The sequence below is a fragment of the Phoxinus phoxinus genome (assembly GCF_949152265.1).
Source record: "Phoxinus phoxinus genome assembly, chromosome: 11".
Classification (NCBI taxonomy): Eukaryota; Metazoa; Chordata; class Actinopteri; order Cypriniformes; family Leuciscidae; genus Phoxinus; species Phoxinus phoxinus.
The window spans coordinates 13424921-13448093 of NC_136886.1; the positions used below are offsets into that span (position 1 = coordinate 13424921).

The 23173-nt window shown below is 37.8% G+C and overlaps 2 protein-coding genes across 5 annotated transcripts in view; one reads left to right on the plus strand and one right to left on the minus strand.

Annotated features, from left to right (window-relative positions):
* uhmk1 (U2AF homology motif (UHM) kinase 1) lies at positions 1 to 9345 on the minus strand. Its single transcript, XM_079627596.1, has 8 exons — positions 8711 to 9345; positions 7322 to 7614; positions 5934 to 6125; positions 5678 to 5772; positions 5521 to 5597; positions 5344 to 5442; positions 5163 to 5251; positions 1 to 4840 (listed from the first exon to the last, which is right to left on the minus strand). Exons 1-8 carry the CDS (start codon positions 9009 to 9011, stop codon positions 4694 to 4696), a joined length of 1293 nt encoding a protein of 430 aa, XP_079483722.1. The 5' UTR covers positions 9012 to 9345; the 3' UTR covers positions 1 to 4693.
* The window catches only part of uap1 (UDP-N-acetylglucosamine pyrophosphorylase 1), a 23864-nt gene continuing 9603 nt past the window's right edge, over positions 8913 to 23173 (plus strand). For 2 of the 4 annotated variants that reach the window (XR_013799476.1, XM_079627593.1), the window contains exons 1-3: positions 9982 to 10144; positions 13716 to 14008; positions 21372 to 21576. Coding sequence is in view for 3 of the 4 variants with exons in the window: in XM_079627593.1 (XP_079483719.1) it covers positions 13732 to 14008; positions 21372 to 21576 (482 nt within the window). In the remaining variant the exon portion in view is untranslated. Of the gene's footprint in view, positions 9031 to 9875; positions 10145 to 13715; positions 14009 to 21371; positions 21577 to 23173 lie in introns of those variants that run through there. The other 2 variants (XM_079627595.1, XM_079627594.1) reach the window with 2 other exon arrangements.

Consider the following 23173-nt stretch of genomic DNA (forward strand, 5'->3'; position numbering starts at 1 on the left):
GACGGATATTAACATTTTATTGTGAGAAACATGAAAATTATTCATTCCCTCCAGAGCTTTTACGTCACGGTCTCCCGTGATCCTTGGCGGACGATCATCTGCTCAAATACATTTGACGAAAAACATCAACAGCATCTTTCTACTCATTCTACCTAATACATAACACACTCATCCTTGCACTCGATGCTAATTCAAGATATTATTTCTACTTTGTAACGTTCAAATTCAAGTTTAGGTTTGTTTTCCCTGCTACATATTATGTGGACTTTAAGGCAGAGCTTCACAAATAATTATCTTATGTTAAGTTTCCCCCAATCACATCTCTGCCTCAGGCATAAGAAGACCAGGGAAATGAGGATGGTTATACAAGGATACACAAGGATTGTCTTAACATGGAGCAAGAAAATGGTAACACAGGCCTCCAGCACCACACCTCTGATGTATAATTATTATTATTTATCTGCAATTAATTTTAATCTCATGTTATGAAATTAATCTCATGTTACGACGACTTTAGACTTTCATTATATACTTAACTGATCTGCAATTGCATCCATAATTAATTTATCAAATAATATCTTTTTTAAATGCTTCGGAGGGAATTTTCACTGTTGAAAATCCATATTTTCAGTAACAAAGAAAGCATCGGCAAAGCTTCAATTTGAAAAGCGCATTTTAAAGAGAAGCGTTGCACATGGAATCGGCATTTAAAACATTCAGAGACATTTCATCGGAATTCACATCATTCTCCTTACTGCGTTCACGCTATAAACCCTGCACGTTTCCCTCTGTATTGTACCACAAATGTACTGTAAACACTATTTTTTGCAAACTTTTCGACCATGTTACTATACGCGATTATACTCCTTTTCATTGTAAGCATGTTTACCGTGACTTCACAACAAACAGTAGATTCCACATGAAACTCAAACTCAGTCCTGTTGTGTTTACACGGCGTCATCTATACCTCTGATCCTGCAACAAAGCCCAATGCAGTACAAAAAAAAGCTGCCCAATCTCCATAATACATCTTTCTTGATTGTTTTTCACCTTAGCAAAGCCACATATCCACTCTCTGAACTATAACCCATATATCTTAATATCTATCTATACATGATTCATGTCAACCTATGGCCCAAGTTCACACTTCCTCATTACATGTCAGGTGAGTTGCCTTGCTCTTTTACGTCAAAGGTCATGTGCAAGCTATGAGATATATGTGATATGTATGACTTCAATATAGAAACCAATAAAGCAGCAGATTCAATATATATATCCAATATATTTTTAGAGAGGGTTACAAAGGAAATCATCTTCATATATATGAAGGTAGATGAGCATTTTCTCCATTCCTGATCCAATCCGATATCTCTCTCACCATTCAAGCGGCCATTTAGTTCTCCAACCTTTCTGGAGTTATCAAGACCCAAAGAGCGTTTCACTCCCATGTCTATCTGTGGTTACACCCTGCAGTGTTTTCTCTTGGGAGGTCCATTACTCACTACACAAACACAAAAGCTAGCCAGCACTGTGCTTTACTGTTCATGTGATCTCTGGCATCCAACTGGAACACGTTTCTGGACACATCTAAAGGCATTTACAATGCATTTCAACATATGGCTTCCCTGCAGAGTTAAGTATTTCTCCAGGGTTGCTGGTGGGGGAGAGAAAAGGCGGCTTCGAAACAATTTTGGCACTTTTCTCACAGTCTAGCGTTCACTGACTGTGACATTATTACAGCATACAAAAAAATTAAGGCAGCATGAAATGATCCCTGACAGACGCCCATCTCTTCTATGCAGTAGTTAGTTATGGAAAGAAATCTCTGTGCTTTCTGAAAGAGTTAGAAGGGACCCCGAGGCTCTATTTGAGTAGCTTTGATGATATCGCTGGAGGAAAAAGTATAGGCCTTCATCCTGGTGTCATAAATTTAATTTTGGATCACCGGGCTGAATAAAAAATTTAGATGGCTCATAACTACAAAATAGACTTGAACTATTGCTATTCTCGCATCTGTCAAATTCACTGATCTATAAATTGACTTTGAAATCCATTCAAGACTTTGTATCAACATCAATCTGGATTGTAAAACTGGAATCTTCCTTTTCACACTTATATTTTCACATCTATTAAAATGACAAGTCGGTTTCTCATTAATGGTCTGATGCATGCGAGAAATTTTCCATTAGACCTACATAGTATTCGCATACAAAAAAATAACTTCCAATCTGTTTCATAACCAACTTTTTAGATTCACCATAATATAAATTTGGCATTGTACCATAATTAGTATTATAAATGCTTGTTTCTGAGTAACTGAGTAACAAACAATAACTAGAAAGAATTATTCAACGTCTTAAAAGTCAATTATTTGCTCACTGTAGGGGTTCTCTGGCTTAAACGGGAAGAGGAATAAAGCAAGACAAGGAAACAGTCTCCTTATTGTAAATCAGTAGCCATGGCTATTTCATTTAGTTCATATATACTGGCTCTCTTTGTTTTTGGGGAAGTTTATCCAAACATGTAACACATATAATTAATATCCCAAAGAGCGTTTCCACACAGACAAGCTCAAATGCTTAGTAACTGAATCTTTGTAAACAAGAGCCACTTTTTTCCAGTGGCAGAAATCCAGATTCATATGAGCAGGATACTAAAATATCTCTTGCTTGCCATCTCCATTATTCTCTCAAATGTCATCCCGTTAAAGTGAAAGAGTCAGCGAGAGAGAGATATAGAGTGTATAAAATCGAGATCACTCACAATTTCTTCAATGCTCAGAGTCAGTCAGAATTTCAGTAAATTGCACAGATCTGGAATGACACACACTCATGCATCAGTTCAACCAAAGTGCACTTTTCCTACATGAACACTAAAACAATGCCATCAAAAAGAAGAAGAAAAAAAACATGAACGAAAACAAAAACTACTGGCCACAATGCCATCTAATCCACACCTCATCTAGAAAGTTAGTAGAAGAAAAAAATTGGAAAATGTTTTAAGTTTAAACTTCAAATTGTTTAACATCTGAATATTGAAAAACAGCCTGTTCTTTCCTCACACTGTCTTGTGCACTTATAATATTAGAGCTTACAGCTGTGGAAGTTAATTTTATGTGTCTAGACTATATATATATATAGGCCACAAATTAAGAATTCGTTCCCTCGCTTTATTAAATTGTGGCCACGTTGAATGAACACCAATTTGGTAAAAAGAGGGAACAAATTATAACCTACGTGCGGACATATTAGTAAGTCGTGGGAACGAATTGTTAATGCATGATTAAAATATATTTCTTTTTTTCTCATGCCGTAGTATTGCAGTTTGGACGGTAGAAGAAAAAATAAATCACCCTTAAGACAATATTCATAAATGAGAACGCGCTTACAAACAACTGCTCATGTGTCAGCCCTGAAGTACTAGTAAAGACTCCACATGTCATGCAATCACAGACAAACTGACTGAAAAGCACAATGATACCAGGAACACTATACCTATCACAACAACCGGAAAACGTTAAATAATGTTTGTTAAATAATGACTTTAATGTCACTCACTATTGTTGTATAGTCAAATCTATTCAAATAGCTGATACAATTGGCTTTAACATGTCTGTAGAAGGCATTTCAGCTTTAACAAGAAGCCAACAAGAGCCTTTCTGAACTAATATTAAAAGGTGTGCTACACAATTTGTGTTACTGCGTATTAGATAGTAAGGTAACGCAGTTGTATGTTTTACAATAATAGTATTACAATAACAGAATTACTAATCCATGTGTTAGGGCAGTCCAGTAGATCATTTGTTCCTGAATCTTCACAAATGTGCTATGCAAGTATGATATACCATATCACACATTTTAAGACTTGAGTAGTTTCAGAAGAAGTCAAGAAGTCGACACAACGAATATTATACTTTGGAATTCAAGATGGAAATTGTAAAACAACAGTATATGGTTCAATAAAGATCTCCAGAGATTTTGACAAACATTTTGGTAGAGACACATATTGTGGCTTTTGTGTTAAACATGTCTCATTCCAGTCAACCCTGAATAAGCAAAGAAAAGTCTACCCACTCTGTCGTATTTGTGCTCTTTCGGCAGATGCTGATGGATTTCCGTCTTTGCTTTAAATGCAGTTAAACAGCTTTCATGGTCAAAGTCGAACATAAATGTTAACCACGGCACAGTGCACGCAGGCCAGTGTATATCGCCAGTAGTTTATAAATATGTGCATAATTACTGGAAATTCCCAAGAAAACAGGCAAATTTTGGAATTGTAGACATTCAAAGAGCATGTAAACCTAGTCTCTGTCTAAAGTGATATGTTGTTTAGAAGGCAGTGTAAACCAAAGCAGTGCATCAATACCACTGCAAAAAAAATCAAATAATCAAAATGACAACGTATGGAAGCATAAGTATTGAATGTCTGGCAACCAGCTATCACACGGTACGGCAAATATAATTGTCTTATTGTGGTTTGATATTTTAGTAAAAAAGTAGGAAGCAGGCACTAAAACTTTTCCCCTTGTTTTGTCCAAGATAATGTGCCTATATTCACAACAATTTTGATCTTAGTGACACAAGTACGTATTAAAGGTAGCACAATAGATTAATACACACAACATGATCTTAAAAGCAGTCACATGTTTGTAAGGTAATTTACACTTTTTGTGTGGAGATGTGTGTGTGCAGCCTTACTGCACGGTTTGGTATAAGTAGCCTCTCTTATAGGCACTGAGTGGATAAAACGTAGCCACCACAAACTTGCCATCGAACGTTCGGCCTGTCAGCAGTCTTTGGGCTTCTTTGGAGTCTCCAGCATTTGCATACTCCACAAACACCTGCCACGACAAGATGAATGATGAGTCTTCAAATACATTGTATAATTTTTTTTGCTAACATCATTATTGTAATAATATGTAAATCTTCCTGCTTCAAATTCAATCAATAACTTATTTCTAATTAGATTTCTTAGACCAATACAAATATTTTCCTCATATTTTGATGAATTAATTGAGCTTATATATTGAGTTTGAAAACAAACACCCACTCTGGACATCAATTTTGGCCACTATTGTACACACAGAGTGACCAGTGTCATTTTTTAGAGACAATCAATTTATTAGGTAAAGAAAATATCTAGACTATTTTATATTTCCTCACCTGTCCCTTTCCAGGATTCTCTTTTGGGATCAATAAGGATACCACCGTGCCATACTTCTGACATTCCTCTTTCATGTCCTCTATTATATCTAAGAAAAACAAGAAGTAAATGTGACTGAGATCTGCTAAAAAAAAAAAAACGTATATTTGCTGTAAAGAAAATGTAGAGACAAAGACTCACCTTCATACTCGTCCTCATTATACAGGTGACTGTCATCTATTACGTTTAGAAGTCTCAGGACAGATGTAGGCAGAAGAACCAAATCTTCAATATGAGGTGCTGAAACCCAAAGCATCTCTCACTCACACAAACACCAAGCAATGCAGACAATGCTTTTAGATGCTGAGTGATACAAACCAAAGGGAATGCTGAAGAAAGGGTTGATCAGTGCTGCCTCGGCTGTGCTTCTGAGTTTCGGGTCATTGTGAAGCATACTGGGAATGTAAATATACATATTACTTACTCTAGTCATGTCTAAAGAACACACAACTGCACTGCTTAGTTTACTTCCTACCTTTTGATCAGATCCCTCAAATGATAGACAGGGATAGCCGGGTAAACCAAAGCATTGCTTGAAAAGATATGGTCTACTATTGCAGAACTGTTATCCTGTAGAGACACAACACAATCATATTTTAGCAAAAGAACAACATTACGTTCAAATTACATTACACCGAGATTTTGAAAGCAAATTGTTATTCAAATAAATAACATTCAAGATCATATTCAAGGTAGAGTTCAGATTCACAGCTGCTGGGGTATTTGCTGACCTTCCATTCCTGAGACTTCACAGTTTCTTTCAGTTTGATTCCTGAGAACATCTCCAGAAGAACGATGCCCAGGCTCCACATGTCCACAGCAGTTGTGCAGCCAGAGTCGCTCTGCAGACCTGCCTGGGCCAGTGAGTTCTGCAGCTCGGCTTCAGGTGCCCGGTATCCATCTGTCTGGATGTACTTCACATCCTGTGCGGAACAGACAAGAAACCATAAGGCTCACAGCAAACCTATATCTAAAAATAAGACACATTAACTACCATTCAAAAGTTTGTTCTTTTTTAAAGAAATAAATGCTTGCATTGAATTAAAAATGCAATACTGTTCTTTAGAGCTTACTATTAAAGGTAGGGTAGGCAGTGTTTTTCATAACCACTTGTTATACTGGTTGAAACTCTCTTTACACCCTGATAGCAATAAATAATAGAAGTGGCCTAAATATTACAAAATGTACATTTATCTTCTGGACCAAAAAATATTTGCCTAATCTTTGCATTCGGTCGCTATGTCGTACCCGTAATTACGAGATGGCAACCCGTGAAATTCTCATCCTCAGACTCGTATTGATGTGTTTCTATGGCAACACTATCAATGCTGAAATGAATGTGCAGCAGTCAGGTGGTACAAGTCAGAGCTCTGTAAGTTGTTTACGGTCAGTATTATTGTAATGTTACGTGCTTTGAGGTAATTTAACGCTGTCTCTTGTGACACTGCAGAATCTGCTCTGGCTGTGCTTGTTCATGTGTTTTGGAGGAGGCGTGGCTTTGGAGACGCTCTGGAGGGAGAGTGGGATCTTATGCTTTCAAAGCTAGATTGCTATTGCTAGCCTCTCTGAAATTGCCTACCCTACCTTTAATCAAATAATCCTGAAAAAAAAATTCAAAATTTTAAAAATTATAAAAATACATAAAAATGTATCACAGTTTCCAAAAAATATAAGACTGTTTTCAACATGTTTTCTTGAGCACCAAAATCAGAATTTTATAATGATATCAGAAAGATCATGTGACACTGAATACTGGGGTAATGGCTGCAGAAAATTCAGCTTTGACATTTTTAATTATATTTTACAATACATATTATATAAAAGTTTGAAATTCTAAAACTACAGTAAATAAACATCTCCAGAGTGGTTTTGACAAACATTTTGGATGAGACACATATTGTGGCTTTTGTGTCAGTAATAATAAACAATTACCGGTATTTTAAATTGTAATAATATTTCACAATATTACTGCTTTACTGTATTTGTAATGAATAAAGCCTTTGTGAGCAGAAATATTTAAAGATCCCAAACTTTTGAACTTTAGTGTTTGTTTGTGCATGTGAATAAATTCTGACAGCAAATGATGAGGTGTCTCATGCCAACCATTTCGACTCCTCACCTGGTGTCCCTCTTTGAAGCTAAGGCCGAAGTCAATGAGCTTAAAGCACTCGTCATCAGCGCTCCAGAGAATGTTGCGGGGCTTGAGGTCAGCATGTACATAGCCTTCTCCGTGCAGGAAGCTAAGGGCCTCCAAAACATCACGGGCACAGTGCTGAATCAACCACATGGAGTGTCCCTGATTACTGGCCCTGACCAGCAAATCTGACACACTCACGTCCAAAAGCTCCAACAACAGGCAATGGGTGGCCACGCCGAATGGGTTGTGATTGGTGAACATTCCATAGAGCGCCACTAGAGACACAACAGAGAAAATACCAATGTTAAACTTGGGATTAATGCTGGAAAATAACAGCTTTTGGATCTCCAGGAGTAGGGCTGTAAAATCTAACATAAAAAGTTTATGTTTATATAATATATAACACACATATGTATGCATATATATATAATAAATAAATATAATATATATATAAACACACACATATAATATATATAAATAAAATAATATAAATATATACACACACACATATATTATATAAACACAAACTTTTATTTTGTACAGCCCTATCCAGGAGTCATGATCACTACAGTAAATTATGTCACAATTTTACATTCAAGTTTTAAATGCCAGTGTGCTCCTCTTCAGAATTATTGATACATAAATGAGTCATGACCATATTAACTATAAAATTACACAACCAAGGAAATTAAACTTTGACCCCTGGTTTCACAGACAAGGCTTAAGCCTAGTCCCGAACTAAAATGCATGTGCTGTTAAATATTTGTTTGATCTTTTTGCTCTTACAATTATTTAGATATGGATGAGCAGGATGAATGTGGTTAATACTACAATTTGTGCAACAATGATGGTGTTAAAAGGGCCCAAATAATGTCACAATTTTTGAAAGTTTTTACTTTTGTGTAATGGAGGGAAATCACACAGTAGTTTACTTCAAAGAACTGAACATAAGTCAAAATGATGTCATTATGCATGATTTTTAATACCAATATAGTGATATATAGAGCTGTTTATACCAGTGGTTCTCAACCTTTCTGACTTCACTTCACCCTTTGTCCAAGACAATATTCGAAAGGCCCTCATATCTATGCTGATCATGCTGATGTACTTATGGTACGTACGGCTGTTGTAATCAAATTAATAATATAAAAATAAGTAATAAAAACTCAAAAATATGATGTCAGTTTTAGGTTTTACATCTCTATTTTTGTTTTTTAATTAAGATTATGTTAATAATAACTCATGCTAATGATAAAATCACTAGATGGGGCCGCCTGGAAGTCTGCAGAGTGGCCCCCGCCCTCCTGGTTGATAACCACTGGTTTAAATCAGTTTTTAGCTTGTCTTGATCCCTGTAAGTTATGTGGTTACCGATATTTTTATGTCCCTGAATCTTCTCCAGCACAGAGCTTTCCTTCAGGTACCCGTAATCTCCACCCTGCGCGTCCGCCTGAAACTCCTTCACTGCGGAACTCGCCCTGCCGGAGCTCACCCGGTACACCGAGGCCGAGACGCCCTGACCCAAACGAGCCTGCACGTTCCAGTTCTTTCCGTAAATCTCAAATAACGCCGGGCTCGTCAACTGATCCACGGGCCCCGGGCTCACCGTCGTCCCCGGTGTGCTGACACTTGGACTGGACATTTTTGCAGTGGAGTCAGAACTGCTAGCCATAAGTAATATCAATGATAATGTGAGTTAAATACTATCAGGTTCATAATAAGTAGTGTTTGCTTCATTAGTTGCCCTTTGCAGAAACTTTTTCCTAAAATTATCTTTGCATTGTGCTTCTCTGAAAGCCAAAGTTTACAGCTGAGGTAACGTTAACTATCAACGAATTACGAACAAGGACTTAAATACACTATTTTAATGCAAACGCATAAATTGGTGGGATCTGCCGCACCATAGTAGTCGCATCTTAAAGACCCGAAAAGCCGAGGTGGCCTCTTAGAGATTCAGCGAATCCATGAAACCCAGTTCTGGACCGAGTTGATCAATTCTTGCCACTGTTTTGGTGGCCATGATACCGGAAATGATGACATTGTTATTAAAAGCCGTGTTTTCTTCGGTCGAGCAAATGCTAAATTTGAAACGTTAAATTCTATATTTAAAATGTAGAGCATTTAAATCCATATAATATAGTGATTTTTGTAAAGCGCTTGTCTCTTTAATACAGTCTATTAAATTAATGGACAATGTAGTCAATTTCAATATTATTAATCCTTTGTTTGTTTCTCTTTCGGAATGATTTTATAGTATTGTTGTTATCGATATTTAAAAATTCCCCCTAATTATATGAATTAAAGTAGTAAATTTGTATGATATTAAAATTAATAAATTCAATAAATAATTCATTTATAATAGTTAAATTTGGCTCTCCACAATGTGCCTTCAAAATGACAAATCTAATAAAAAACGTAGGTCAACTCATTATTACATCTGGGACTTTGGGCAAATAATATATTAATCGATTAAATGAATAAAGACTTTAAAAAAAAAATCCGTTGCGTTGTAAGTCCCACCCTTGACCTGATCTCTGTCTCACTATTGGCTACGATGATATGAATGACAACTCGCCTGTCTATTCACAGCCAGGAATATGGAATGTGGGTTTGGAAAAGTAGAGGGTTTCATTTGACTATTTGGTGTTTCCGTGTGTGTCCTGCCACGTCAGTCTGACGGATTTCGGAGGAGGATCTCATCCCGGGTAGTGTAGGAAGGAGGCGCTCTCAGGAGATGTAGCCGTGTCTTTAGTCCTACTACTGAAGTGAGAGGGAAGTATTGAATGATCAGCAGCTGCTCCAAAGGTAAGAATATTATGATGTTGTTAAATTTACTGTCATAAAACATTTTTAGCAAGGCCTGGCTCGGCAGAGAGATTAACTGTTGTCAAGGAGGCGGTCCAAGTGGCAGTGGCAATCCTCGCAACTCTTTATCAAACACTACTTTACCAGTCTATCGATTTGTTTGAGGGCACAAATGGGCCGGATATGGGTAATTCTTATAGGCTATTACATCTGAATACTAACGTTATGTTTCTTTTTATAAACGACTATGGCAAATGTTGATACCTTAAGCAAATTGGAATAGGAATTTTTGGAGCAGGTGTGTTCTTAAATCAGGAATAGGGGATTGTGTCAATCTTTAATCAAACGTGATTATCTATCAAACTAGGATCAGAGCCATAGAGAGAAATTTCTCTCTATGGCTCTGACTAGGATGATAGGTTATGTTGATCTTTGAGTAAAGGTAAAGATCACACCTGACCTTAGACTTGGCCTACCTTGAGTTTATTTGATTGAGCACGTAGACAGTAGTGGTGTCAACAATAATCGATTCGGCGATGCATCGCAATGCGGGATATGCACGATTCAGCATCGATGCGGCAAAGTGCCATAATCGATTACGTCACTGTTTATTTTCTGGCCTTGAGTTGGACAATAAAGTTGTGAAGTTTATTACTTCCGTGGGCATAACAACAACAACAATCAAGACGGCTGAGGCGGAGGGAGATGACCGCGATAGACGGGTAATTAAAAACGCACCCAAAGCTTGGAAAAGCGGATATCTGGGCACATTTCGATTCTACGAAGTTAATGGGAAACTTAACAAGACGAGGCTGAACACAGGAGCGCAGCTTCGCGGCTGAGACACGAATAGACTATTATTAACTTAAAGCTTTAGCCTACTCTTAAACACAAAAGGCACGTCCATTTTAATAAAAAAATGATATTTATTAAACAAACCAGATCAAGAGCAAAAACGAAATAAAGTGCATAACTGAAAAATAAAGCATAGGCTCAAAACTAATACAAACAGTGGCACTGCGCGAGTGCGCGCATTGGGCTCCAATAATATGTTCCCGTCTTCTAAAAAAAAATGCTGCCGATGTCTTTGTTGACATGGTAGAAGAGGACTGACTATTAATTAAACGGTCTCTCAATTAAATAAATAATATTCAGCAAACCTTAGTAGCCTACTTTCTTCAATCTGTCTCTCTCCTCCAGTGGGTTGGGATAATCCAAAAGAAGTGAAAACAAGGGGGGTGTTCTGAAGACAGACTGTTACCTGTGAAACAGCGGTGCTCTGAAAACACCCCCATTAGCAATTAGTGCTTTCCACCTGACGAAATGAACGCGGCAAAACTGATGAAATGAACGCGCAAACCGAATGAAATGAACGCGGCAAAACTGATGAAATGAACGCGGCAAAAAATCGACCAATCAGAATTTTGGTCAAGCCAGAACGTATCGACCAACAATCGATCGACTAATCAATTGGGAGATTACAGCCCTAGAAAGCAGTGATTTATGTTTTCTTTTTCAGGTTTGAAATGCCATATACAATACCCTGTACCATTCAATTTTATTTTGTTTAATGACATTTATGTCAAAGATACAGCAGTGATAATGGTAGTGATAATACACAGCAGCCAATAAAATCTGTTGTTCAATATATGACTGCTTGTATTGCCTCATGACTGATGAAAAATTTGCCTTGTTGTGTGCAGTAGAATTTTGATGCATCGCAATGCATCGTAGAATCGAATTGAATCGAATCGTTACCTGGTGAATCGTAATCGAATCGAATTGTGAGGGCAGTGCCAATGCACACCCCTAGTAGACAGAGTCGTTATCAATTTATGGGTGTAATAAAACGGGTGGATCTGCCTGGAGTTATAGAGATCCTTAGATAATCAGTAGCCGCGTTTCCATTACCCTTCAAATTGCGCAAATTGAAATTGCGAATTGAAAATACGCACAATGGAAACACGTCAATTTCGCAAAAACTCTCGTTTATCGCAAAAAAGTTTTTACGCTCGCATGAGGAGGTTTTTCAGCCAATTCGAAAAAGGAATATTTCGCAAAACTGCAATGGAAACAGTTTTTGCGCATTTACAGTCACCTGACTTAGAAGACGCGGTGTGTTTGGGGTCCATGTACGCAATAATTATCATCATTATTATAACATTTACTAGGCTACATATTTAGATGACGCTTTTATCCAAAAAAGGAACAAAGCAATTCGTCAAATGTCATTCATAATACGGGTTAGACAATAATAATACAGAGCTGAGATTATCACAAATAAACACAATATTTTGACGCATATCTAAGGGTATGTGTGGAGTGTGGAGCGCGCACTATGGCACGGAGGCGCGGGCGTGAACACTTGCATTTTCCTATTAACAGTGAAACAACTTAATATAGCCTATAGCCTACTCTATAATTTCTGGTCATACAGAAAATAATAATACATTATTTGTAACTACTTTTATTTGTGTAAACAATAACAAGAAAATGTTGTGCTTTTGTAAAATAAAATAAAACAATCAGGCGCGTTTTCATGATCTCCCTGAACTGGAGCGCGAGAACTGAAACAAAATATAACCTATGTAGGCTAAAGCTTGAAATGTCCACTTTAAAACGAACAAATTCGAATCGAAAGCTAATACATTTTGTTCTGATTAAGTAATCCGTATGAAAGGTGCATTTCTCTCTAAAAGAGCATCTGCTTAACAGCGGAGATGGAGATGTTTTTAGCCGAGTTAGAAAACAATAGTTTAATAATATTAATGGCTCTTCTTATTCAGCACTGCGGGAAAATGTCAATTCCAGGTTCTAATTTGGCCTTAGAAAACCAGTAAAATCGACAAGTTTTCCATATTAATTTGTGAATATTTTACATGTTTAATAAAGGGGAAAAAAGTCATTAAACAAACATCTGAAAATTCGTCGATATTTACTTTTTTGCGCAGCAGTTGGTGTAGCCAGTTTAAATTAAAATTGTGGTGTTCAACTTTGCGTTTTAAAAAGACAACCGTTTATTTTTCGTTTTTCAATTACGGGTTTAAAAAGGAAAAAACGAATGGACACAAAAGTAGCCTACATGGATCGTTTGGAATAGGAGACAGAGTTCTTTATTAAATTCATAAAAGAAACAATAATTAGCCTATAGGAATACTGGATTCTAAACTTCAAAGAAATGCCACAATCAAAACCTCAGCGCAGAAATGAGGGTGAAACACCCAGAAACTCCTTATATTTAGTTTGGAATATAAGGGTCTTTCCCTGCCATTAATGCTTGGATAACACGTACGTCTCCTTCCATTAATAATAATAATGTCAAATGCGGTGGCTCCGTGGCTGTGAGATTATATAAACCAACGTCCGCTGCCGTGATTTTTAGAATGACTTTATCGCGAGAGAAAAAAAGGACGTTTTAGTCGCATAACATCGGTTAATGGAAACGCCGTCATTTCGCAATAGTTTTGTATCGATATTTAGATAAAAGCGCAAAACATTTGCGCAAATCTGTAATGGAAACGCGGCTACAGTCACTTTTCTTCTGCCTCTCTTCCACCACTGACTCGTCCAGATCTAACAGAGAGACCATGGACATCAGCAAACTGGCTGAGAGACTCGCTGAAGCCGGGCAGTCTCATGTCCTCCAGTTTTGGGATCAGCTGAACCCTGAGGATCAAGCTGAGATTAGTGTCGATCTGGAAAGCATGAACTTCATGGAGATCAATAGCTTCTTTAAAACTGCCATGAAGACATCTGGGCAGAGCTCCCAGGAGAAAGTGGACACCAGGATGGAACCGGTGCCCCGGGAACATTTGGGGAGTGTAACACGTGATCGTGAATGTCTTAAACAATGGGAAGAAGAGGGTGAGTTCAGATTTTGTAATTTTTCACAGGACTTCATCTCAAACATATAAGAGCCCTGAGGTCCTTTGCTGGTTTACGTGGGTTTAACTGCTCTCTCAACCTGGCCTAACTGGGGTTTAGCAGGTCAACCTGGCCAGGGGTCCGTTCTTCGTACGTTGCTTAAAACATCCGAGATGTAACGAGACATCCAAGATGATATAATCGGCCTAATCATGATCTGGCTAATTGGGTTCTTCGAACACACCTGCCGGTTATGATTAGTATAGCTGGATTGAGTCATCTGAGATAATTGCGCGTGCATGCGCTGGTTTAAAAGGGGATATGTATCGATAGTAGAAACATTGATCAGCAACGCTGCTATTGGCTGCTCACCGTGGCCAAAGAGCACGCACAGTTTTTCTCCGCAGCAGAGCAAAAGCTAGTAGTCGAAGTTAATGCGGAATTTTAATGTTTAATGAAAACGCTAGGGAACACATCAAAGTCTGTAAAAGCCAGGAGATGGGGCTGGCAAATAGTAGCAAACAAATTAAATTCAATAGTGGGGACCATGTTAAATGTTTCCATCACTTGTTACAGTATATACATTTTTGTATTTTAATTTAATTTCATAATTACTTTGTTCATTGTAATGTCAGAGCCACCACCCACTAGAACATTGGAACAAGTAAAAGTGAAAATGGTAATCTTTACTAAGCTACTTATACTGTTCTTGGTCTCTTTTAAAAATACACCGTTAAATGATGCGCATGTGTTGTTCATGTGCAGCAACCTAGAAAAAGGCTATAAAAATTAATAAAAAACAGGTGGTGGTCACTTACTCCCCGACAGAAGGGCTGGCCCTTGGGTTGAATGTGAATTGACCCTATTGTGGAGGGCATCTCTTCCTTAGACCCACGGCAGGGACCAGTAGCAGCAACAGCTTCATTACTGGTAAATGAGCTTTTAATTATCTTAGTACACTGTAAAATAATTTGTTGCTGCATTAAATTAAGTAGGCCTATTATCCAAATGGCTGGTCTAAAGCCTGAATTGCTTTACTTTATGAAAGTGAACACTGCATAATGTAAAAATCTCTCTCTAAAAGAACACACAGAGTACTATTGCTGACCTTGCATAATATCTCTTATTGCAGGCAAAAGATGGCTTGATCACTGGCTTTTCTTTACAAAGAATAATTGAAATAAAAAAGGAACTAAGCATATTTGTCTTGTCTTTTATTAAACATTTAGTGAATTTTAAAAATGGTGTCCCACAATTCTGTCCCGTGCCACTTTGCTACTAGGTCTGTCCAAGTGCACTGGTGGAGGTCATCATCAGGCTGGAGATCATCAGGCTGGAGGTCATCATCAGGCTGCACCTCCACAGGGATCCTCTCCTTTCTGATATGTAATGATGTGTAATACGGCACATGTAACAATAATGTCACAGTCCCTGTCAGGTGCAACCCTCAGCCTTTTCAGACACTGAAATTTTCCCTTTAGTTGCCCATGCTCAATTTAAAACTGTGCCCTTGTCCTGGCTACACTGTTAGCAATTGATGTAATTTCTACAGTAAATATTACAACAATGTATTGTATTTGTGTTTTTACTGTAAACGGCAATGCATCATGGGAAATTATTGGACAGTCCTGTATTTTTATTGTAACTACACTGTACACGCGGAGTTTTACAATGATTTTACAGCCACCGCGTTGCATCATGGGTTCACCGCGGACTGAATTTTGAATTTTTAGGCGGTTAGTTCTAAACGAACATTCTGGGACTAAGCCATCATTCAAGAAGACGAAAAAAGCAGCAGCAAACATTCTGGGACGAAGGTAAGTTAACTTCACGTTACTGTTACCCTATGTATTTTTATATCATATAACGTTATTAGTTCTGCATATCTGAGTGGATGGTGACGGTTTTGTCTGCTTTGATTAGCTAACATAAAGTCAGCTGTAAGTTATACGTTAGGCTGAAAACAGCTGAAATAGGGCATGGGCAGAAATAGGTGCTTTTATGATAAGTTAGCTAACGTTATTAACGCGTCTCTTCCTCCATCAGTCCATTGAAATCAGGTATGTAACGTTACGTTACTGGTAGTTGCTAACGTTAGCGTTAACTTATCTTGTTCATCACAAATGAATGCTATTTTTAATCTGCCTGAAGTAACGTCAACGTGGTTCTTTCACTGTTTGGATGGATTGGCTAGCTAGCTCGACTGTCATTTAGGGCTGTCAACGAATATTCTAAATTCGAATAGTTTTAAAAACAGAATTTCGAAGATGAAAATTAATATTCGAATGTGGAAAAACACGCCGTGGTAACTTAGCAGAGGCGCGGCTGTCTGCTTTCCGAATGGGCGCGCTGCCTGGGATATTGCATGAATAAGGTAACTTAGGTTAGATACAGCACTTTCATGCACTGCAGGCTCCCACTGGTTTGATTATTTAACGTTACCGTTTCACGTCAAGGAAAAGTTTCATGTTTAACGTTAAGTTAGCACAGCACAGCTCGCTCGGAGCGTTCAATGTCGGTTCTATATACTGTAAAACTTCAATTAATGTTAATAATATTTGTTTCAATCACTGAATGAAGCCTGCTATATTTGGGACAAGAGTCGCGCCCTTAAATTGCTTGCACAAAACTCTTGATCAGCATTCAACATTTGTTTATTGTTGTTGTTGTTAGTTTAAACCGTTAACGTTAGCTGCTATGCACAGAGAGCGGTGAGGGCGAGAGAGTGCCAGCGAGCGAGAGTGAGATGCTCTGCGGTCTTAGCCATAGTTGATTTGCTTGTTTTAGTGTAGGTAATACGTTGTCAAATAGGTTTAAACTTAAATAAACTACCTATACAAGTAGTTATGTCTCTTTGTATTAATTTGTCCTGTTATTGACGTAATGCGCGTCATTGACAAAATGCCCAACCAAATGTTCGAATATATGTTTGATTGTTTTTTAGAGGGAATATTCGAACGTCATTTTTGAGCAATTTTTCGGTTTAAAAATGTCTTTATTTGAGTTGTTGATGGAGGGTGCGGGGGTTTAAGGAGATAATAATGTTCAAGTGGAGGTGTGCGAGTCTTTCTCCACTTGAACATTAATTAATTCATGTTAGGTGGCAATAGTGTGTTGTGCAGCTTTTAGTTATCATATTGTTAATGGGTTTCAGGAGAGATACTGCGCGGCGCAGACGTGGATTATGTCCATGGAAGGAGCATGGTGTGATGGGGGGCCCACAACAGAAGCCGCAAGCACACTTGAATTCAGAGGTGAGTTTAAACATGGCACTGTCATGAAAACGATCATAGCAATTATGGAGGTATATTTGATTCAAATCAACTGAACGCCTGTGACAGTGTGATTTGTAGTTGTAGAGAATAGCCACACATGTGTATCAGTAAATTTGAAGTCATAGAGAGAAATTATTTAATGAGTTGCAAACTTGTAGACTTTTTTTTCTCTCCCACAAACACAACACAGTTACACCTTCTCAAATTCTTCATTGCAGGTTCACAAATCCTATTCTACAAATCACAAATTAAGAAACTCGTACGCTCACATTTTTAATACAATTGCTGCAGTGAATATGGTGCAAAACGCATTCACACACCCGCATCAAGAAATGTGAAGTCGTGGAGAAATTTTGCACATCCACAAATCAGAATGTGAACTCATCCAATGAGTTGCACACTAGAAGAATATTTCTTGTATGTTTCTAGCACAAACACAAGTACATAACTACAGCTGCTTGAATCTGCTGCAACGAATCTCAAACACTGTTTTTCGCTTTCAAGTGACAAGTTTTGCGCGCTCTCCATTTTGCACCATGATATTTGGTTCAAAAGTGTGTTGTGCATCTGTAGAGGCACTTGGCGGAGCCTACATTAATATTCATGAGTTTCCAGAGCATGCGCATGTCTAACTGCTCATTTTAGTTCACGCGATCGTTTCTCAGCAGGTTTATTAATGGATTATTTCAAAAAAGGTAAATATAGTTTCAGCGCGAACTTAAAATACAATTGTGCATCATTTCATAAAGCTCATATACTTTTATGAAATTAAATGATGCACAATTGTATATCAAGTTCGCGCTGAAACTATTTTTACCTTTTGTAACAGTGTTTGAGATTCGTTGCAGCAGATTCAAGCAGCTGTAGTTATGTACTTGTGTTTGTGCTAGAAACATATACAAGTCATACAAGAAATATTCTTCAAGTGTGCAACTCTCATTGGATGAGTTCACATACTGATTTGTGGATGTGCAAAATTTCTCCACGACTTCACATTTCTTGATGCGGGTGTGTGAATGCGTTTTGCACCATATTCACTACAGCGATTGTATTAAAAATGTGAGCGTACGAGTTTCTTAATTTGTGATTCGTAGAATAGGATTTGTGAACCTGCAATGAAGAATTTGAGAAGGTGTAACTGTGTTGTGTTTGTGGGAGAGAAAAAAAAGTCTACAAGTTTGCAACTCATTAAATAATTTCTCTCTGTGACTTCAAATTTACTGATACACATGTGTGGCTATTCTCTACAACTACAAATCGCACTGTCACAGGTGTTCAGTTGATTTGAATCAAATATACCTCCATAAGCAATGACTTGATATATTAAGGGATCTTAATCAATGTTTATAACTTTTCTGTAATTGACATTTTTTGTTAGAGTTAGGGATGTCAGTAAGTCACCTCGGCCCACTTAATACAGAAACATATTACCTACTTCGCATTTTGAGTGATCAGATTTTACTGAAAGGTTTTACTGAACAGTGATTGCTTGAATCTTGCACTCGCATCGCAGACCCTTGCATCGATCGTGCCAAGCCACAGACACACACATACTCATATAGCCCACGATGACTCTCAGTCTCACACACACACACACACACACACACACACACACACACACACACACACACACACACACACACACACACACACACAAGCACTCATTCATTCATAAAGATCCCTTAATGTTTCATGTCATGGTTATGACCATGTCATATCAAGTCTTAAATGTTACCTGATAAGTGTGTTTTTTCCCCTGTTTTCAGAGCCTTTTGCGGCATAAATCCCCAGACGGGCAGCAAGGCAGAGAAAAACGAGGCATTCAAGTTTTACTGTACTGTACAGTAATGGATTGTTTGTTTTCTCGTCAGTTTTAAGAGAAAATAAAAAAATATTTAAAAAAATACTAAGTGTTTTGTTTTTCTTTGCAGAAGTCTGAAAGAGGACATTTATCCAAGTTACAACATTTAATTGTAATATTTACAATATTCTGTCCTGTGAATTTACAGGAAATCTCTAAAATTACAGGAAATTCCTGGCTACTGAGTTGCCGTAAATATAAAATTTTGCTGTAATATTTACAGTATTCTATCCTGTGAAATTACAGGAAATTCAGTACCTTGTTGTAATTATTTTACAATAACAGTCCTGTATACTGTTTACAGTAAATTCACGGCAACTATTAGCCAGGAATTTCCTGTAAAAATTACAAGAAATTTCTAACAGTGTAGAGCTCCATTGTCCGGGTTGTGGGTCAGGGAATGGGGTCATAAAATACTGCCTGCAGGTATAGCCCCTGTGTCTCCAAGCATGTTGTAATCACCTACATAATGAAAAAAATATAGTTATGTTAGGCTCAGAATACAGTGTGCTTGATATTTATATTTTCCGTTTCCATGTTCAAATAATGTGCTACATGTGACTATGTGACTGATATGGTATAGGTAAAGTACTGCATACTTTTTGATTCCATTCCTTTTTTCTTTTTTTTTTCATATAATAATATTACTAATATGATATATTTAGAATTGTAATAGTAACTTACCTGCACATTTACACTGTTCACAAAATCCTCTTCATTGAGGCCTTGATGGGAACGTGTGTACAGTCTCGTTAGTGAATCACGTTAGTGAAGCCTGACACAAAGGCTACTGTAAATCATACTTATTGGCTAAGTCATGATTGCATGATCTTCATAAAAAAAAATATGTACCTGCAAGCATTGGCCAAAAAAAAAAAAATCTGCTTTACAACCTTGGGTCTGGAAAAACCCCTAAAAAAAAGCTTGAGCGCGAGGTAAACTTTGTGAATGGCACGACGGGCAGCACTTTTCACCAAGTTCACCGTATCACTCGCAAAGAATCTCAGGGAAATGGACACAGTTTGTGCTGTTGTTAAAGCCCGACTCCGACATTAAATAGTGTTGTTCAACAAATTAATGATACAAATGACACTCACGAGTCACGAGAAAAACTATATCACTCTAAAAGTACGCTATCGGACTTCCCGGATCACCTCCGCTTATAAAGCCGGGATCTAATCCTGTTAACATGAAATAAGCCTGCTCGCGAGCAGGTTTAAGATTGCGCACCTGTTGCTATGACAGCAAGTCCAGGATGATCGTCGAAGAACCAAACAATCCAAGATCATGCCAAATTGCCAACAATCAAATCCAGCTAAGTGAGTTAGCGACGTACGAAGAACGGACCCCCGGTGACAAATGCCCCAAACCTGAGCAAAACAGACCAACTTTGTCAGGCTGGGAGACCAGATAACTTTTTTTTCCAGCAGAAATTTATACAGGAGGCCATTTACAAAATCGAAGCAGGATATGTTTCATTTATTATAACATTAATGTCATAGTCACTTTTGTTAGTCTTTGTTGAGCAGAAACACTTCAATGCCAAATTGGACCCCTAAGAAATCAAGACCCCTGAGAGATCTCTCCAGTGTCAAGCCAATCTGTAACAACAAGTTCTTAGATTTGAATAAACACTGTTTTGTCCCTGTACTCCATTTTTGGGAAGATGCTCCAAAAGGGGTTGAAAACATCTGGTTCTGGTTAGATCTGACGTATTTTCTTTGCTGAAGTCATGTTGAGCTCATTCAGAATTACATCATCTTAAATCTGACCACATTATCTGGTACCCAAAACCTTCTTTGTTCCTTCTGTGTTTGTCCCATTCATTTTTTTTTTTTTTTCATTTAATTCAATCATTTTGTTTTGAATAATTCACAAATGAAAGTTAAATTTGATCATGTTCAAGGCTGTGTGTGGGGGAAGTAATATCAATCATAAAAGTAATTTATGTGAGATAAACTGGGCCTCATAAAAGTCTTGGATAATCGCCGCTGTTATCTGCAATTATTAAAAAGCAAACTGTTGCTTAAGAAGCCAGATATTTTATACAACCTCCATCTCTATTCTCTGCTTAGTTTGGATATTTTATTTTTGTAAAAGTAGCCTAATGAATGCATTATATTTTACATTAAGGACTCATGTAATGGCAACAATGACCTATTTTTGTTTATACCTTGAATAGTATAACATAATATTTATTAACACCTATTTGCTAAATTCCACGCAGGCCTGCGCTGTATATCAGAGAACAAAGTGGCGGTTCTTCTGTTGGCTGGAGGTCAAGGGACACGGTTGGGTGTCTCATATCCAAAAGGCATGTATGACGTTGGCCTCCCTTCCCACAAAACCCTCTTTCAGATCCAGGCAGAACACATCCAAAGACTGGAACAGCTCGCTGAAAAACAGCACTCAAGGAAGTGCTGCATTCCATGGTAAGATGATCATTAAACACAATTAAAGCTCATTCAGTTACAGTGCACTTACAGTAAAAGCGGTGGATAATAAAAAAAAACTGTCATTTTCAATCTCACTGGAAAGGAATTTGAGTTAACAATTGTTGAATCCAATTACTTGGATTAGCAGACTTGTTTTGATCTTGAGGAAGTTTCCCTCCTTTTACCGTAATGAAAGTGACCTCCCCACTATGAATGCCAGTGCATGGTTTAGTCAGTGTGAAATTGGGCTGACATGAGCTCAGACTTCACGAGAAAAATAATTTTAGAGCCAGTCTCTACCCAACAGAATTGACCTCTGACACACAACTCATACACATGAGGCCCTAATGATCAGCTCTAACTTCAACTCATTTTTATAATACTATATCACTATAATATGTATGATCACCATAGTATTATGCCAATGTAATTTAAAGAACACCATAGTCTTATGCCGATGTACTTTAAAGAACGCCATAGTGTTACCATTATTTTAGTATCCAAAATGTACCATATGTTATCTAATCATAACATATGATTATGTACCAAAAAATCTAATCCCATCATACTTTAAAAAAAATTACCATAAGGTCATAGATTTGATTTTCCAATCAGAGTACTCACCATGCTCTCCTTGATAATTAGGTGCTAAAAAAATCAGAGGTGGAAGGTCCAGGTTCAGAAAGTAAAAGTCCTCCTCAGTATTTTGGTCCAATCACCTGGATTTGCTAATTAGCACAGTTTTTCAGCCAGGAGATAGAACTAATTAGTGAAATCAGCTGACTGAGTTCATGGGTGGAATAAACATATGGCAGGACTTTTACTTTCTGACCCCTGGACTTTCCACCTCTGCTCTGAAATGTTAGCATTTTTTTTATAGTGCTTTTCACTATACATATCGTTTCAAAGCAGCTTTACAGAAAATTAAAGGTGACTGTGTCCTAGTGATGTCCATATTTCAGAAATGTACAGTCCAAGAAAATAAAAAGCATCCAATTAGCTAACATCATGTATTAAAGCTGCCGTCGGCAAGTCTGGCAGATTGAGTGGACTTAGACAAAAGTTTGAATGTTTACAACTCTCATGCCCCTCCCCCACTACCAACGAGCACCCGCCCATCGTCAGTGCGTACCTGATTTTCTGTGAACGCGTCCGTCTCTTCAGCATCGATCAACACCATAAACTCGGAGGTAGGCTGCCCTGGCTAATCTATCCATAGATAGCAATAACCGAGGAATTGGAAGCTTGTTATTAGATTTTCTCTCTGCCATCACGCTTCGTACAATCTTCAGGCGAACTTCAGACGTGTCGTGTGTATGTGATATTGTAACGTCCGCGTCTGCGCGAGAGAGGGGGATCTGTGATTTGTGCATGACCTGTGATTGACAGTCAGATCTCACACCCCCTGCGCTGATTAGACCCGATGATCCGGGACGGTGGATTTTTGCAAAACAAAATAACACGCTCCAGGTGGAGTTAGAAGCTCGGGTTTTTTTCTAAAACCACCTTATTTATGTTGTTCTGTCGGATTATAGTGTCAATTTCACTGAATTTGATCAAAAAAATGTTGCTGACGGCAGCTTTAATTTTAGGC